The 14,955-nt window shown below is 40.9% G+C and overlaps 1 protein-coding gene across 4 annotated transcripts; it reads left to right on the top strand.

The window, feature by feature from the left end:
- Positions 1-3,020: 3,020 nt before the first annotated feature.
- LOC110481167 (alpha-1-antitrypsin) lies at positions 3,021-12,318 on the top strand. 4 transcript variants are annotated; one of them, XM_021549639.3, is made up of 6 exons: positions 3,021-3,073; positions 3,803-3,902; positions 7,832-8,497; positions 9,448-9,718; positions 11,331-11,478; positions 12,065-12,318. In XM_021549639.3, the coding sequence occupies exons 3-6, from the start codon at positions 7,849-7,851 to the stop codon at positions 12,257-12,259; spliced, it is 1,263 nt and encodes a 420-aa protein (XP_021405314.1). In that variant the 5' UTR covers positions 3,021-3,073; positions 3,803-3,902; positions 7,832-7,848; the 3' UTR covers positions 12,260-12,318. The 4 variants fall into 4 exon arrangements, with proteins under 4 accessions (XP_021405314.1, XP_021405315.1, XP_021405316.1 ...); XM_021549640.3 differs by having other exon boundaries at positions 3,803-3,920; XM_021549641.3 differs by lacking the exon at positions 3,803-3,902.
- Positions 12,319-14,955: the final 2,637 nt, after the last annotated feature.

Raw genomic sequence — 14,955 nt, 5'->3', positions numbered from 1 at the left:
CAAAGAAGAAGGAATTTGGAAGTGAAGCTCTGCTATATTCTCACTTGGAAGCACTGGAGAAGGCACCTGACACAATTGCACCTGATCTGAATTGGTACCTGCTCCAGCAGGTCACTACTGACCTGTTCTGTGTAACCACGAGTGCCTTTCCTCTTGGAACACAGAGCTCCAGAAATTAAACATAGCCTGGCAGGGAAGAGTGGGATGCAGCTTTTCCACGCTGACATTTACTCTCAGCACTCTCCTAGGAGGAACTCTGTGCTCCCTGTACTCCAGAGGGCATCACCATAACAGCAACAACCCATTGTGGTTTAAAATAACCTTTAGAGAAATTAGTCAAATACTTTAAAAAGGTGGAAGTGTTTCTCTAGTTCAGAAGCAAGCATTCAGTTCTTCTAATTTAAATAATTAATTCTTATTTGACTACAGTCAGCCTGATTTCAAGGAAATTCATACTGGATGACCCTTGTTAATGTTGTCAATTCACTAAAAAATGAAACAGTATTATTAAGATATTTCAATAATAATAATAGTAATAATAGCAATAATAGTAATAATAATAATAATAATAATAATTATTATTATTATTGTTATTATTATTATTATTATACTTTAAAAACCTCCAGAGAAACTTGGGGTTCAAAGTAAGAAGACAGCTACTATTGCAGACCAAGAAAACCAAATGGAAGGATTGCTGTCTTTCAGAATACCAGAGCAGTACCTATATTAGCTTACTGACTGCATAAAAAGAGAGCTGCAAGTTTCTATGCAACATATTCTGACATCAAATATTGAAACAGAGTCTCAGCAAATTTTAGGATGGCTTACATAATTGGATGAATCTGTTATACAGATGAGGAAAAAGAAAATAGATATCACATTGGATATAACACTGGAGATTTATATAGATTAGATTTTATTTACTTCATTTTCCCTCTTGCGCTACCATACAAATTTCAGCAGGTGAATGGCACTTCCAATTGCAAGAATAAATTGATTTTAAATAAAGTCATATTAAGCTGATTGGTTTTTCCTTCACATTTTTTTTTGTAACTTTACTCTCATAACTGAACTTTTGTGCTCTCGTTTTTATCTCAGTGTGTTATTCATCTTCAATCTGAATATGTTTTAGGTAGCTTCTGTAAGCTCAGAGGCTATTGTTTATTTGTTTACAGAAAAACAGGTTACATATGCCCAGCTGCTCTTTTCAGTCTGTAAACAATTCAAGCACATTTGCTAGCAGCCTGGATCAAAACTTCTACTGAACTATTCTGCTTACCTTTGCACAGGTAAGAGGTAGAAGCCAGGAAGGAAAGGATTTGCAGAAGCTCCAACAGCCCTAAATGCACAGAACCTTCCATGCTGTACCTACTGGTAGTTTCACATATGCAAGATACAGGCTGGAAAAGAGAAAATAAATGGTTCCATGCATTGCTAACCCTCAAGGAATAGCCCAGAGGAAAGTCCTTCCAAAACATTTGTCCTGTTATTGTAAAGCTTTTCTTTCTGAAAGATTCCTTCTTTAACATGCACTACAAGAAAAGGCATTTTCTTTATAAGAAGGACATTGAGGTGCTTCAGTGTGCCCTCTGTGAGGGCAATGGAGCTGGTGAAGGGTCTGGAGCTCAAGTTTTATAAGGAGCAGCTGGAGAAGCTAGGGTTCTTTATGCTGGCTCAGACAAGACCTAATCATTCTCCACAAATACCTGAAAGGAAGTTGAATCAAGGTGGGTGTTGGTCTCTTTTCCCAAGTAACGAGCAATAGAAAAACAGGCAGTGGCCTCAAGTTGTGCCAGGACATGTTCAGATTGGATATTAAGAAAAATTCCTACACCAAAAGGATTATCAACGGGCTGCCAGGGAAGTGGTGACATTACCATCCTTGGAGGTATTTAACAGACTTGTAGATCTGGCCCTTAACTACGAGGTTTAGTGATGGAGTTCTCAGTGCTGGGTTAATGGTTGGACTTGATGGTCTTGAATTTATTTACCAACCAAAATGATTCTATGATGTATATAGCACCTTTCCTCCTTGAATCCCCTACCTCCCAAGGGGATGATCCTCCTGGATGGAAGGTGTTCACAGGGGCACTGACCTGTGAGTTTCTCAAAGCCTCAGTCAGGCTCACATGCATTAGCACAGTCCCTGTGGCTGCCCCTCCATGGGTGCTGCAGGAGCACACCCTTACAGGGGGCCATGTAAAACACAGGGGGCCTGACCACATGAGCCCAGCTCTGTGTGAAAGCAGGCTCTGGTGTGCTGGCCTGCCCTTCCCTGTCTGCCTTTTGGCACTGCCTGCCCTTGTGCCAGCCCACACTGTCAGTACAAGGCAACAGTTTGTTCTTCAATCCCTTACTGCATGAGGCATCAGGTGACACCACTCTGGCTGAGGAGTGCTGTGGGGTCCTGGATTCACATCTCTGCCATCATCCTGTCATCCCTATAGCAACCCCCAGCCACTACAAACATCAGTACTACAGCTTTAACTTTAAAAGGATGTCCCCAGAAACTGGCCCTTATTAATGGGAATGTAGGTAATTAAGAAATAGTGTATCATTTAAAACAAATATGACAAATAAAAACTATTAAAAGTCTGGTATAGCAAAATATCTTGTTGAAAAATACTAAATTGAGATCTGCAGCATGCATCCACAGCTGTCTTTTCCTTAAGCTCATGTCTAGTATTATGTGTATGTTTCATTTCACTCACTTCAATTACTTCTGCCATATGAACTCATGCAGTTTACAGAAGTTAATGATGCATGTGAAGTATTTCCCAGAGTGAGTAGCTAGATTCCCATCAGGAGGATGTGTAGAAATGCAAGCGACTCTTAGGACTGTTCTAAGAAAAGGCTGGGTCTGGCCATGCATATACAGCAAAAATCAGGTGCCTGCCCAGGAAAATTGTCTTCACTGTTTACTCTGCACCATTCCTAAAGTAATAACGCTTGTCTGTCCTGGTTAATGTTTTCTAGAGGACGTTTTGCTTTCATAATGCTATTTAACTGTATAAATAAGAGAGGGAGCTGCAGGCTAGTCCTGGTGAAGACAGCAGGATCCTAGGAAGCTGCTGTAAGTAGTGATTTTTTTGCTTTCTATAGAGACTTTAAAAGTGTCTCCTGTTGTTGAAGGCAATAAATTTTAAATATTTTCTAGGGCTGTATCTTAATCTGTCCTATATAATGAGGGGTTTATTGTGTCACCTGGATATAAAGGACATAGGCATCACAATTGAGGCAGTGAGTCACCTACACATTGTCAGGTCATTGGAAGATTGAAGGATTGAGAATCTGAAAGCAGAGCAGTGTGTCTTGCAGTAAGCAAGGTGGTCTCTAGAGCAAAGAAATACTGAAAGGGGGACTTTCCCTGATGTACCTCCTGCTAGAAACAGTCCCTGATTCATCAAAAGCCTCAGGATGGTTGCTTAGAACTTTTTTTAATGTATTGGTGCTTCTTTTTAAGTAATTCTCGTGATTTTTATACTGAAGGTCTACAAAAAATACCATTGCTTAGCAAATGGTGTATCTAATGTCTACTTCTGTTTTAGATGAGACATCATTGAGGTAATCATCAGGCCCATTGAGAGGGAAGTGGAGAAATTGGTGACTTTCACATATTCAGAAGATCACAGTGAGGTCAATATTTTTAATGAGCCAGAAACTAGACTGTGGTCAGGTGTACACTGGAATGTAGAAACTGAGAACCTGGTGTGATGTGCTCTTGCAGAAAGAAGAAAATCCCCTTTATCCTAACCACTGCACTCATTTTTTTTTGTCTACTTTTTTATTCTCTTGGCGTCAGTGATGCTTCATCCCTAAGTGTGTGCAGTAATTCAGGTTCAACAGCAAATACCCATGGTGGCCTGGTAGAAGAGTGAGAGCTCATGTTCACCTGTTTCCAGGTAAAAGGAGGCTTAGAGGTGGGTGATTCCACTTCCTGGGTGAGTTCTCCAATGCTAAGCTGGCTCACAGAAGATAGAAAAAAACAGAACAGCCCTGCGAATGAACAGTGACATACATTTCCAAAGGATAAAGTAAACTAGGCTTCCACATTTCTGCTGTAAAAGTAATTACTTTTCATGAAATACTCACAGTGGTTGGATTCTCTGATGGTCTTGGCTTGTGCTTGCAATCTCCTCAGGGGCCCAGGCATAGAGGTATCAAAACTCTGAATGACAAGAGAAGTGAATGATGATCATCTGGAACAGGCCCTGAACACGTTCAGGTGCATAAGATTAAATAAGCAGATCTTGCTGGCCAGCCAGGAAAGCACAGGTCAGTTTATGGTGCTCCTTTGAATAAGTGGCCCTGGATCTATGAAGCTGGGACCTATTAAGCTTCAACCTCAGAAGCCTGACCTGGCTTCTGAGTTCATGTTCTCACACACAGATATGGCTAGTCAAGTCTTTCTTTTATGATTTTTTGTGTGCTTGGATGATCCTTTTTACAAGTCTCTAAATAGCTGATGTTCAGTTCAGCAGACACCACTGGTGGTTGTGGTGCTGTGACTCGATGTGCCTGGTGCCATCACAGTGCTGCTTTCAGGTAACAAATTTCTCAGATTTCCTTCTTCAGAAACAATCAGGAGGCAAGCAGCACCATCTGCTGAGCAAACAGCTTTTCTATTTATGCCTTCATATGTTTTTGAGTAGTGCAAATTTTTATGTTGTTTGAAATGAGATTATCAGTGAGGACCCCTTATGGGAGTAGTATGGGATGAATATTTATCTCCTGGGCTCTAAAGGCAGCAAGTTGTCTCCAGAATATCTTCAAATCATAGAGACAGAAATCAGCCCTAAAATGGACAAAATACCTATATCCATAAAGAAACAAATTCTGTCACTCAGAAAACAGTCCAGCCCACTCCCAGGTTTTCTGGTGCAATTGTTCTAAGATACCTTCAGCTAATCCCAGTGTTCTCCATTTTCGTTCTGAGTTGCATGGTAGGGAATATTGTGTGCTAAGGAAGAGGTAATATATTCAGCAAATGTTATCATTCACCAAGTTTACTACAGATAAATTGCTGCAAACAATATCTTCCAAGTGCTGGCATGCTCTTGTATCATTGTGTGCTTTGATTGAAAGCCCTGCTTTAAAGCAACCTATTATTGAACACCCCAAAAAAATTGCCATTGTGTAACACACAAAAAGAAAAGAGGCAGAGGTTAACGTGTTTCCTTCCAGGCTATTCAACAAGACTAGATTTGGAACTAGAATTGAAGTGCTTTTCACTCCTACTGCCATGTTGATGGATAAACTTTTTTTCTGGAAATTATAGAAGTAAAGGTCTTAAAGAGCTTTCTGCAAGCTTCTCCAGTCTGGAAATTTCCTAAAGGCTTTACAGCACAGCTTCTCAGCCCTTTGCTTTTTAATAAATGATTAGCAACTATGCTCCATAGGAAATTTCATCAGTCTTTAAGATCATGTGAGAATCTGCATCTTCTGTTTCCTGCTGAAATGGTGTCTGTTGTCAATTTGTCAGTGGCTGACCACGTGCTATCCCAGAAGTCACAATAACATGAAATATAAAATATGAAATAGTAAGTATCAAATATGAAATAACAACCCACAATCATATTCTGAAGGTTGAGAGGGTGAAAATCTCAATATAAAAGTACCTTTAGGTTTCAAAACAGGGACTAATGAAGAGGACCACTTGTATCTGGAAGGCTTAAACAACAAATCAGACCTCTACAAATCACAGCTGCTAAGTATTTTATAATCTTATGCCTTTAAAACTAACCATTATCAAGATTTTTGTGAGGTCTGACTCATGAGTCTTGACTGTGATTGGCCAGTACTGAGTAACAGATGGATGATTCAGATTGTATTTAATTATCTGTGAATTCAGAGCTGTAATAAAATGAAATTAATTCCATGATACTACATAAATTAACCACAAAATATGAACATGTTATAACTACATTGAGAAAAAATATCAGGATAGGGAAAATTGCCTTCAGAAAACTGTAATTAATATTTTACAGAATCCTTACAGCAAAACCATTCTATAGCCTTTCACCATAACTTTGAGGTCAAGGCAGTTAAAATCCCTTTCTGCTTTGCATTCCAAATAAATAGAATTGGCAATTTGAGGCATACATAGATAAGCCAATCTATCAAGTGCCATATTTTGTAACAAATATTAAATGTGATGAGATAGAGAACAGGTGGCAATTTATGTTTAAAATGAAATGTTTCTCTTTTATGGTATTCATGTTATTCTTAATAAATTATGACTGCAGCTGAGTAAATAGTTCATAGTAAATAATTTATCCAGAGGCAGCTTCTGAATCAGCCTGCTGGATATGTGGCAATAATTAGGCTTAGCTCTGATGCTTTTGTTTGGGAGTTGATTTCTCTTCAAAGTCTGACTAATACACTGGCTCACTGATAGCAGTTCTAAAAACTCAGAACTGGAGCTCTTGTGTTAAGTTACAAGTATCTAGATACATCAAGAATTATTTCAAAGTCAAAATCACAAGAGACCAAACTATAATTTAAAACTACTGTGTACAGTAATTGAAAATGTAGCTACCAAGAACCCAGCCCTTATAGTTCTTACACTTGTCAGTAGTGCTGTTATTGCAAATAGGCCTGCTTTTTAAAATTACTTATAACAAACATTTAAATGTTTGAATATTTGATTATAGCTTGAAAATGTTTTGTTGTTCTCATGAGTCTATCTCTAAGTGTGTATTCAAATACTAATATATATTGCTCCCTCTGATGATATAGAGAAAGCAGGACCATAAGCACAGCACTTTCTGATGAGTGTCTCAAGTTGAGTCATGCCAGAGATGAAAGGTGCAATTAGTGTAATATATCTCTCTGTGCACAATTTTAGCAAATTTGGCTCATTATCTCCTCAAACCCTGTGCAACTCTTGCACCATTTCTTTGCCCTAGATTCCTCCTCAGAAATGAGGCCTATTGGGACATTCATATCCCCATTTCCAAGGTCTCTTTTTAAGAGCTTACACAGTGCAGAGTGTCAGCTCTGCAATGCAGTGTGGCTGCCACAGCCAAGTGTAACACACTGATAAACCCTTTGCCCTTTGGCCAGTGGAGCAGCTGATGAAAATGAGGCCTTGTTTTTGTAAATGGGATTGACTGCTTCTGCTGTGCTGAAAATGCCACTCCAACAGTTCTGTTGAAGAGACGGCACATTTTGCGTTTTTCAGGTTCTTATTTAAAACATTACATTATTTCTATTCACAAAAAAACCCACCTATTCCTTAGAGAGGTAGGTGTTTTGTATCTGGTTTGCTACTGAAGAATAGTCCCCATTATTTGTCCTTTCTTTAAATAGGACACCTTATCAGTCTGACCAAAAGTTTATTTAAAGGTCTGCCTGCCTGTTTGCTCCGATTCTGTTTCCATGTAGCTACTGATTTCTGCTCACTTGCATGAATTTCCTCTTTCTCCCTTAACTCACAAGACACCCAGACTTCTTCTATTATGAAGTTTTAAGGAATTATTCAGACCATTAGTGTCAAAAGCAGAGTTGCACCGCAATCATTCAGTGATTAGCCAAGAGGTGTTTTGTGATGGGATATGCTCCATTCTCTAGCCTGATGAGGGTGCTGTGTATTCAACTAATCCATGCTGAATTTTGTATTTGCAGGTATTTAGGGTGGGGGTGGCAGAAAGAGTTGGCAGAGACTTGCCAGGAGGCTTGGGAAAAAAAAAAAATTCTAGCAAGATTGAAGATCATGGAAACTGAGGACAAAAGAAGGAGATAAGACTTTTAAATTCAGTGGTAATGCCAGAATAAGTCTTTCTACTTAATTAACTTACCTCAGTAATATCATCTCCTTTTTTTTCTATAGGATTTTAATACAAGAACATGAAGACCACATTCTACCTAAGTTTGCTACTGGCTGGGTTTCACACTGTCGCCCACAGTCAGCTCCCACCCAGTGACCACATTGGACATGACCCAAATGACCCTAAACACCACATACACCATGGAGGTGAAGCAATGGCTTGCCTCAAACTTGTGCCAAACAATGCTGACTTTGCATTCCAGTTTTTTAGGGAGGTTACACAGGAGGCACCGAATAAGAACATTTTCTTCTCTCCTGTGAGCATCTCCACTGCCTTTGCAATGCTGGCCCTTGGGGCTAGGTCAGCCACACAGTCTCAGATCCTGGAAGGACTTGCCTTCAACCTTACAGAGATTCAGGAGAAAGAGATACATGAAGGCTTCCACAACCTAATCCACATGCTGAACCATCCTGAGGGTGGAGTCCAGCTCAACATGAGGAATGCCATCTTTATAACAGAGAAGCTGAAACTGCTAAAAAAATTCTTAGATGATGCCAAAGCTCTGTATCAGCTTGAAGCTTTTACAACTGACTTTAACAAACCCACAGAAGCTGAAAAGCAGATCAATGATTATATAGAGAGGAAAACACATGGGAAAATTACTAATTTGGTCAAGGATATGGACCCACAAACTGTAATGCTGCTGGCTAGCTTTGTTTACTTTAAAGGTAAGTCTCCTCTAGGGTTCACATTCTCACTATTCATTCTTATCAGCAAATCTAATGTCGCCTACCTTAGCTGTAAACTGGTCTGGGGAAAATTTCCAATGCTCCTTGCTGGGCCAGAAGATCCCCTAGTGGAGTGGTAGGGAAGTAACAGAGAGGTAATGGGGGGGGCAGCTGGAGGCCACAGAATCTCGTTTCTCTTTGTGACAGCTCCTGGAGCTCTGTTCCAAGCCACAGCCTTCCATGCAGCCTGAGCTGGTGTTCCTGGGTTTAACCATAACTCCAATTGTCCCATATTCTTCTAATTTTCAGTGAAGGCACTAAGACTTATATATGACCTAATGCCTCTTTTTAAATTATGCACGATTCAATAACATAATTTACTACATACTCCTTTTTTTTTTTCCCTGTCAGAGTCCTTTATACATGCACACTAATATTTATATATGGGAGAAGCTAGTGATGAATAGGGGAGAAGATTTAAAGGAACAACGCAGAAACAATGTACATTTCTGATGTGGGTTAGATGTGCCCTTAAGCCTGACATAACACCACTCAGATATGAGAGCCTACATTATTTTATCTACAAATTGAGGCTTATTATTAAAGCCAATAGAACTTAATTGCATGCGGTATATGAGTACACAGATGATGTTTACATAAAGGCCACTTAGATCTCCTGAAAAGAAAAGCAGTGATAGGTACAAAAAAACCCACATAATTATTTAGTTACTGGCATCTGAAACATAAATTGAAAGTGGACTACAATGTACTCTTTTGAACAGGTAGAAGTTCCTTGCATTACTGTGATACACATTCTAAAGTGTTACATTTCAAAATTCAGTATATAACACAGAGAGAAACAAGTGAATATTATTACTAGCTATAAAAAATTTAGTCTATGATGAGATAGACAGCTGGATATTCATTTAAATTCTCCTTCTCTGTATCAGGCAGCTGGGAAAAGGCTTTTGAAGCAGAACATACTGAAGAAAGGGAGTTCTTTGTGGATGCTGAAACAACTGTGAAAGTCCCTATGATGTACCAGATGGGCAGATTTGACTTCTACTTTGATGAGGAGCTGTCATGCACTGTAGTACGGCTGCATTATAATGGGAGTGCTACTGCATTTCTGGTTCTGCCAGCAAAAGGGAAAATGAAGCAGTTAGAGCAAACTCTGGACAAGGAAACCATCCAGAAATGGTCAGACCATCTCTTCCAGAGGTAATCTTCTGCCAGTCAGTTGTAGTGGCACTTAATTTATAGTATTTTTTATTTTTGTAGAATGCAAACACTGTGAATGTGGCAATTATGGGAACTGAATGGGTTATTTTTGCCTCGTGTATTCCCTAGTTGTAAAAATCTTGCAACTATTCTTTTGTTGATGGGTGAGTGACTTGCTGCTCTCCCAACCAGAGCAGAGACCATCCTATTCCTCTCTAAGGAATAGCAAGCCTAGATTGGTATTCCTAAAATACTCCATGGACTGAGAGGAATGGTTGCAATTTTAAGCTAAATCCTCTATACTGAGATTTCAGCTAGTGTGTTTTTCCTCTTATGTCACTGATACACTGTGACTCAATCCTAAGTCTGAACCTTAAATAAAGCATAACTTACACAGTTTGTATTGGTGCTTACAGGCATGATATGTCCTACACAATTATCTTGCAGCATTCAATTGTTGTGAGAACAGGCAAGTGATTTATTGTGGATGTCCTGATTTTCTGGTATTTTGTTTTGAAACTATAAATATCTAATGAGTTTCTGTTAGCTTCAACCATTGACACCAACATCAGCTAATGCATTTTACAATCTTGTTTGTCTGGGAGAGATCTTAGCAACAGTAGATGAGTAATATCAAGTTAATACACGCTTAATTTACCAAGCTCTGCCCTAATTCACAACTAATAAGGCTGTGCAGTTCACGCCCATATAAGTGCATCATCACAGAAATACCAGCACAGTTAGTAAAAATATAATGGGTAGCAAACTGAATATAAGTTAATAATGTGATATCTCAAATATCAAACTTAAAATGTATCATTCTCAGCTGCACTATCAGGAAAATCCTTATCTACATGAATTTGTAGTGCAAGGTCATTCAGGATCAATATAGGAATAAGTTCTTCATTGGAGAAACAATGGCAATTTCTGTTATACTGTTTTGTCACAAGGCAGCAAAAGACTTGAGCTACCTAAAGGGTAACCACTGCTGTGGGTCGCTTGGATGCTCTGAGGATCCCTGGACAGGTGTGAAAAGAAACCCAAGAGAAATCACACTGAGCAGGAGCTGCCTACAGACAGCTCACAGCCAAAGGCAGACTTGATCAGGGCCAGCCCAGAGGACGAAGACAATTAAAGGACATGGAGTCCAAATGTGCAGGCAGCAGGGAACAGACCTTTCCTGAGGCCATGCCAAATGACCCAGTTATGCCAAAAATACTTCTTTGATTTGAAATACTGGGATTTGCCACACATCTCCTCTGGCAGACTTTGTCAGGACTTTAGCTCTCCACCCTCCTGAGCAACATGGGCTATCCTTTGTCTCTGCCTATAAAGAGGGGCTCTTGCTACTGTTCTACTTAGCAGAGTGCTTTCAGATTTCCTGAAACAAAACACGAGATAAATACTATTATGATTGCTATTTTTATTATTAAGAATTATAGTTCTTGTATCACCATGAGAAGCTCCAGGAATTGAATTAGTGCGCACTGCACATTCAGGGTCCAAATGCCTGGGATTTGATGCTCATGGGAATTAAACAGATTTCTCACCATCATTTATATTGCAGAAACATCCTTCTCACCACCCTCTATGTTTCTCTTCTATCTAACAGATTTATGAACCTCTATTTCCCCAAATTTTCTATTTCTGGGAGCTATGAAATAAGTAACACCCTTAGGAAGATGGGAATTGTGGATGTGTTCACCAACCAGGCAGATCTCTCTGGCATCACTAGCAGCCTAGATCTGAAGGTTTCCAAAGTAAGTATTTTCCTTTCTTTCACAAACATGCAGGAAAAGCCATCAGTGGTAGCATCCAGAAACACCAAGTATATACAGCTCCTAGCTTCCCAACTTGCCTGTGGCTAGGTCACCCAGGCCTCAGCTTGAAAGCTTACAAAGAGAGATTGGCCCTTGGTGGCACTGAGATCAGATTAGTTTGCTGCTTGTCTCTTTTTTACCAAGAATGGTATTGGCCAAGAATTTTTGGGCAGTATTTGAAACATGAGAGGAGCACCAACCTCTGATTCTTCAAGGAAAACCACTAATGCTCCCAGACACAGCACAACCTGTCCTTCTCACCCTGGAGACTCAGTTTTGGAGGTGCAGACACACAAGTACAGGTGGAGCCTCTATCCTTCATCCAATATTTTGGACTTTTTTTAGGAGATTTCCATAGCTCCATCCTAACCCTCATTTAAGCAGCCATGACTACAACAATAGAGTTCTTCTGCCTCTACTCACTTTTCAGTGGATCCCCCAAAGCAGAGCTGCCTTAAAGGGACTCTGATTAATTTCTCAACAGGCTGTTGACTGCCCAGAGTGACTCTGTTTTCTTTTTTCCTAGGTTATCCATAAAGCTTCTCTGGATGTTGATGAGAAAGGTACTGAGGCAGCAGCAGCAACTGCTGTTGAAATAATGCCAATATCTTTTCCTCCAACCATTGAATTCAGCCATCCCTTCCTCATGTTGATTTTTGATAGAGACACAAACAGTACACTCTTCATAGGAAAAATACTTAACCCAACTATCACTAGCTGAAGTGACATATGAATTTTGTTTGCTACTAGTAATTAAAGATGTGAAAATGCATGACACAATTTATTTCTATTTGTACCAGCTCATATATGGTTCTTTGTTAGTTTTTATTTTATGTCACCATCAAAAACTATTGGTATTGACCATGACACTTGCTGAAGAGGAAGGAAGAAATTGTTTTAAATTCAGCCAGAAAATAATGCTTTTTTTACCTGACTGAAAGACAAGGAAAGACCTAAGCTTTGCCACCATTTGGAAAGAAATGTTTATATTACAATGGAAGACTCCTGCTTAATACAAGGTAGTCTGCAGGTAAAATTATGAACATTCTTGTAAACAAAGAAGTGGTTGTAATTTACCATAAGTAAATCTGAGATGGGAATAGTTGGATCAACATTGCAGGGTCACAGAGACCTGAAGATTCTAATGGAGACAGCACTGGGAATGTGAAAAGCTGCCTTCAACAGCCTTCTGTACCAGAAACCTTTTCTCATGCTTAGTATCAATCTAGCAGCATATCTTCCTGAATTTCTTGAAGCTTAAAAGAGAGCAGGAGGATCAAATCTGCCTTGAATCTGATGTTCACCACGTGTTACTAATTTGACAGATTTAGATGGAGTTACTGACTCCTCACATATGTATCTATCCGTGGTGAGAAGGAGGATGTAGCTGAATGGGAAGGTAAGGTGTTTGGATGGCAATTACAACAAGCATACTGTCAGCAGAGATTTATGGAAAACCTAAAATAGAGATCTTCCAAATACTTTTGTCCTTCTGCAGCCAAAAATCTAAGTAAGGAGCATGCAATAAGCAAATCATCTAACCCAGGTGGGGGTGCCAGGCACCTAGGTAAAACATAGGGCAGCTTGAAGGCTGGCTAGCAACCACCTTCAATGGACTTGCCTTCGTAACTGGTATCAGAAGGAGTACAGGGAAAGGAAAAAGGAAAGGAAAAAGGAAAAGAGGAAAACTGGCTCTGTTTTCCCTAAAGTTGTGGTATTTGGGAAGAGATGAAATGGTTCCATGCCACTGCCAGTGATGCTGGGAGCAGTCAAAGGCTTGGGAAGAGAACACAACCTCAGCAAGTTCTTGTGTGCTGTCTGTGAAATTAAGAGCAAGTGTGATTTTATTAGTGTGGTGCAAGCATTGTCTCCCCTGTTGCAGTCTAAAGGAAAGTCCCCTTTCTGCTCTGTTCCTAGTAAATGCCCTCTGTTAAGAAAGGCATGTACTTTTCTCGAACATTGCTGCATATTCCTCTATTTGTTTGGGTGCCTTTGTAGCCCAACACCCACACAGGAGTAATTAAGAAGGACCCCCACCCAACTGCAGGCTTTTCATCTCCCTTAAATACAGTTGGAGAGCACAGTCTCAGTGGGGTCAGTTTCAGCTGTTAGCACTCCTACTGTTAAGCAATGGACATCCAGTAAAACAACAGTAAAACCTTTAGGGGTTAGAGAGCTCAAAGAGGCGAGATCCTTAGTTATATATTGAATTCCCTAGAGGTGCGGTTGAAAAATGGAAATAATTTATTTTAGTAGGGTGATTCTCAGTTTACGTCAAGGTGTGGGAGAAACAGAGGCCAAAGATGAATTAAATATTGCTTGCTCCCTTGTAAACCACTTTGAAGTGGATGAAGACATAAACATAGAAATACAGTAGGAGGAAAGTTGTGCCCATGTGGTTCTGGGAGAGATTTGAAGATGGAGAGAATTTCTCACCTAAGCTAAATCAGCTTTTGCAGGCTGTTAATACTTATTTTTGGAAGGCGATTCCTTCCTTTCCTACTGTTATTGCCTCGGTGCCCTCACAGATGTGCCCCTTCCACAAGGGGGGCACATGCAGGACGCTGGGATTGTGTTTTCCTCACAAACTCCAGGGAGAAGAGCCCGTGGGGCAGCAGGAGGCAGACACGGGAGCAGCAGTGCTGCTGCGGGGAGCAAACACTTCACAGTTTGTGCTTCTCCTCTCACTGCATCTCTCGCCGATCTCTGCGCGCCTGCACAATGTGCTGGGGAGGACGGAGCGGGGCCGAGGAGGGGCGCCGCCGTGCCCAGGGGCTTTCCTGTCAGTCAGCGGAGCCCAGGAGCTGTCTGCTAGACTGGCTCCATCAGGCAATAGCGATGTTGTGCCGACATCATGCTGTGATTTCCCACTGCGGGGTTTGCCAGAGAGTGTTCGGAGAGGCCAGCACCACGCTCAGCACGAAAGAGCAGCTTGCTCCCTGCCCACATCCCCGCCGCGCTGCTGGCTGCGGGGCCGCTTTCTTCTCCCCCCCATCCATCAAGTCCTGCTCTCTTAATGCTGCTCTCGTCGCTGCGAGCAACTAAACAGGTTTTCCTGATGACACTCACTCTCCTCATTTCCTTTCCGGACCAGCTCTTTTTCACAGCCTCCCACTCTCCCTCCTGCAGACCCGCATTCCGTCCCTCCCATCGCCGGCGCCGTTTGCTCACCAGGACGGGAATGCTGCCGGCTCAGCTGCGGCGCCTGCTCCGCCAGCAGGTCCTCCTCTCCTTCCCGAAAAAATGGAGAGCAGGAAGAAACAGGGTTCCCTGCCTTCCACAAAACATCTCGTGGGCATTTACAGCACCGTGAGGAAGGCTGGGCATAAGGGCAGGCCTTCGGGTCACTATTGCCATTTGCCATGACGGGCAAAGTGTGACTATAAATGAGCCAGAGACACATCTCAGGGACAATTA

The sequence above is a fragment of the Lonchura striata genome, chromosome 5, assembly GCF_050655825.1.
Source record: "Lonchura striata isolate lonStrDom1 chromosome 5, ASM5065582v1, whole genome shotgun sequence".
NCBI lineage: Eukaryota > Metazoa > Chordata > Aves > Passeriformes > Estrildidae > Lonchura > Lonchura striata.
Note: the sequence above shows the minus strand (reverse complement) of the source record. Positions and strands in the feature narration are given on the sequence as shown.

Coding starts and splice junctions, on each gene's coding strand:
- LOC110481167 (XM_021549641.3), top strand. CDS start 7,849: ATGAAGACCACATTCTACCTAAGTTTGCTACTGGCTGGGTTTCACACT. Junction 8,498..9,447: donor TAGCTTTGTTTACTTTAAAG/GTAAGTCTCCTC, acceptor TCTCTGTATCAG/GCAGCTGGGAAAAGGCTTTT. Junction 9,719..11,330: donor TCAGACCATCTCTTCCAGAG/GTAATCTTCTGC, acceptor TCTATCTAACAG/ATTTATGAACCTCTATTTCC.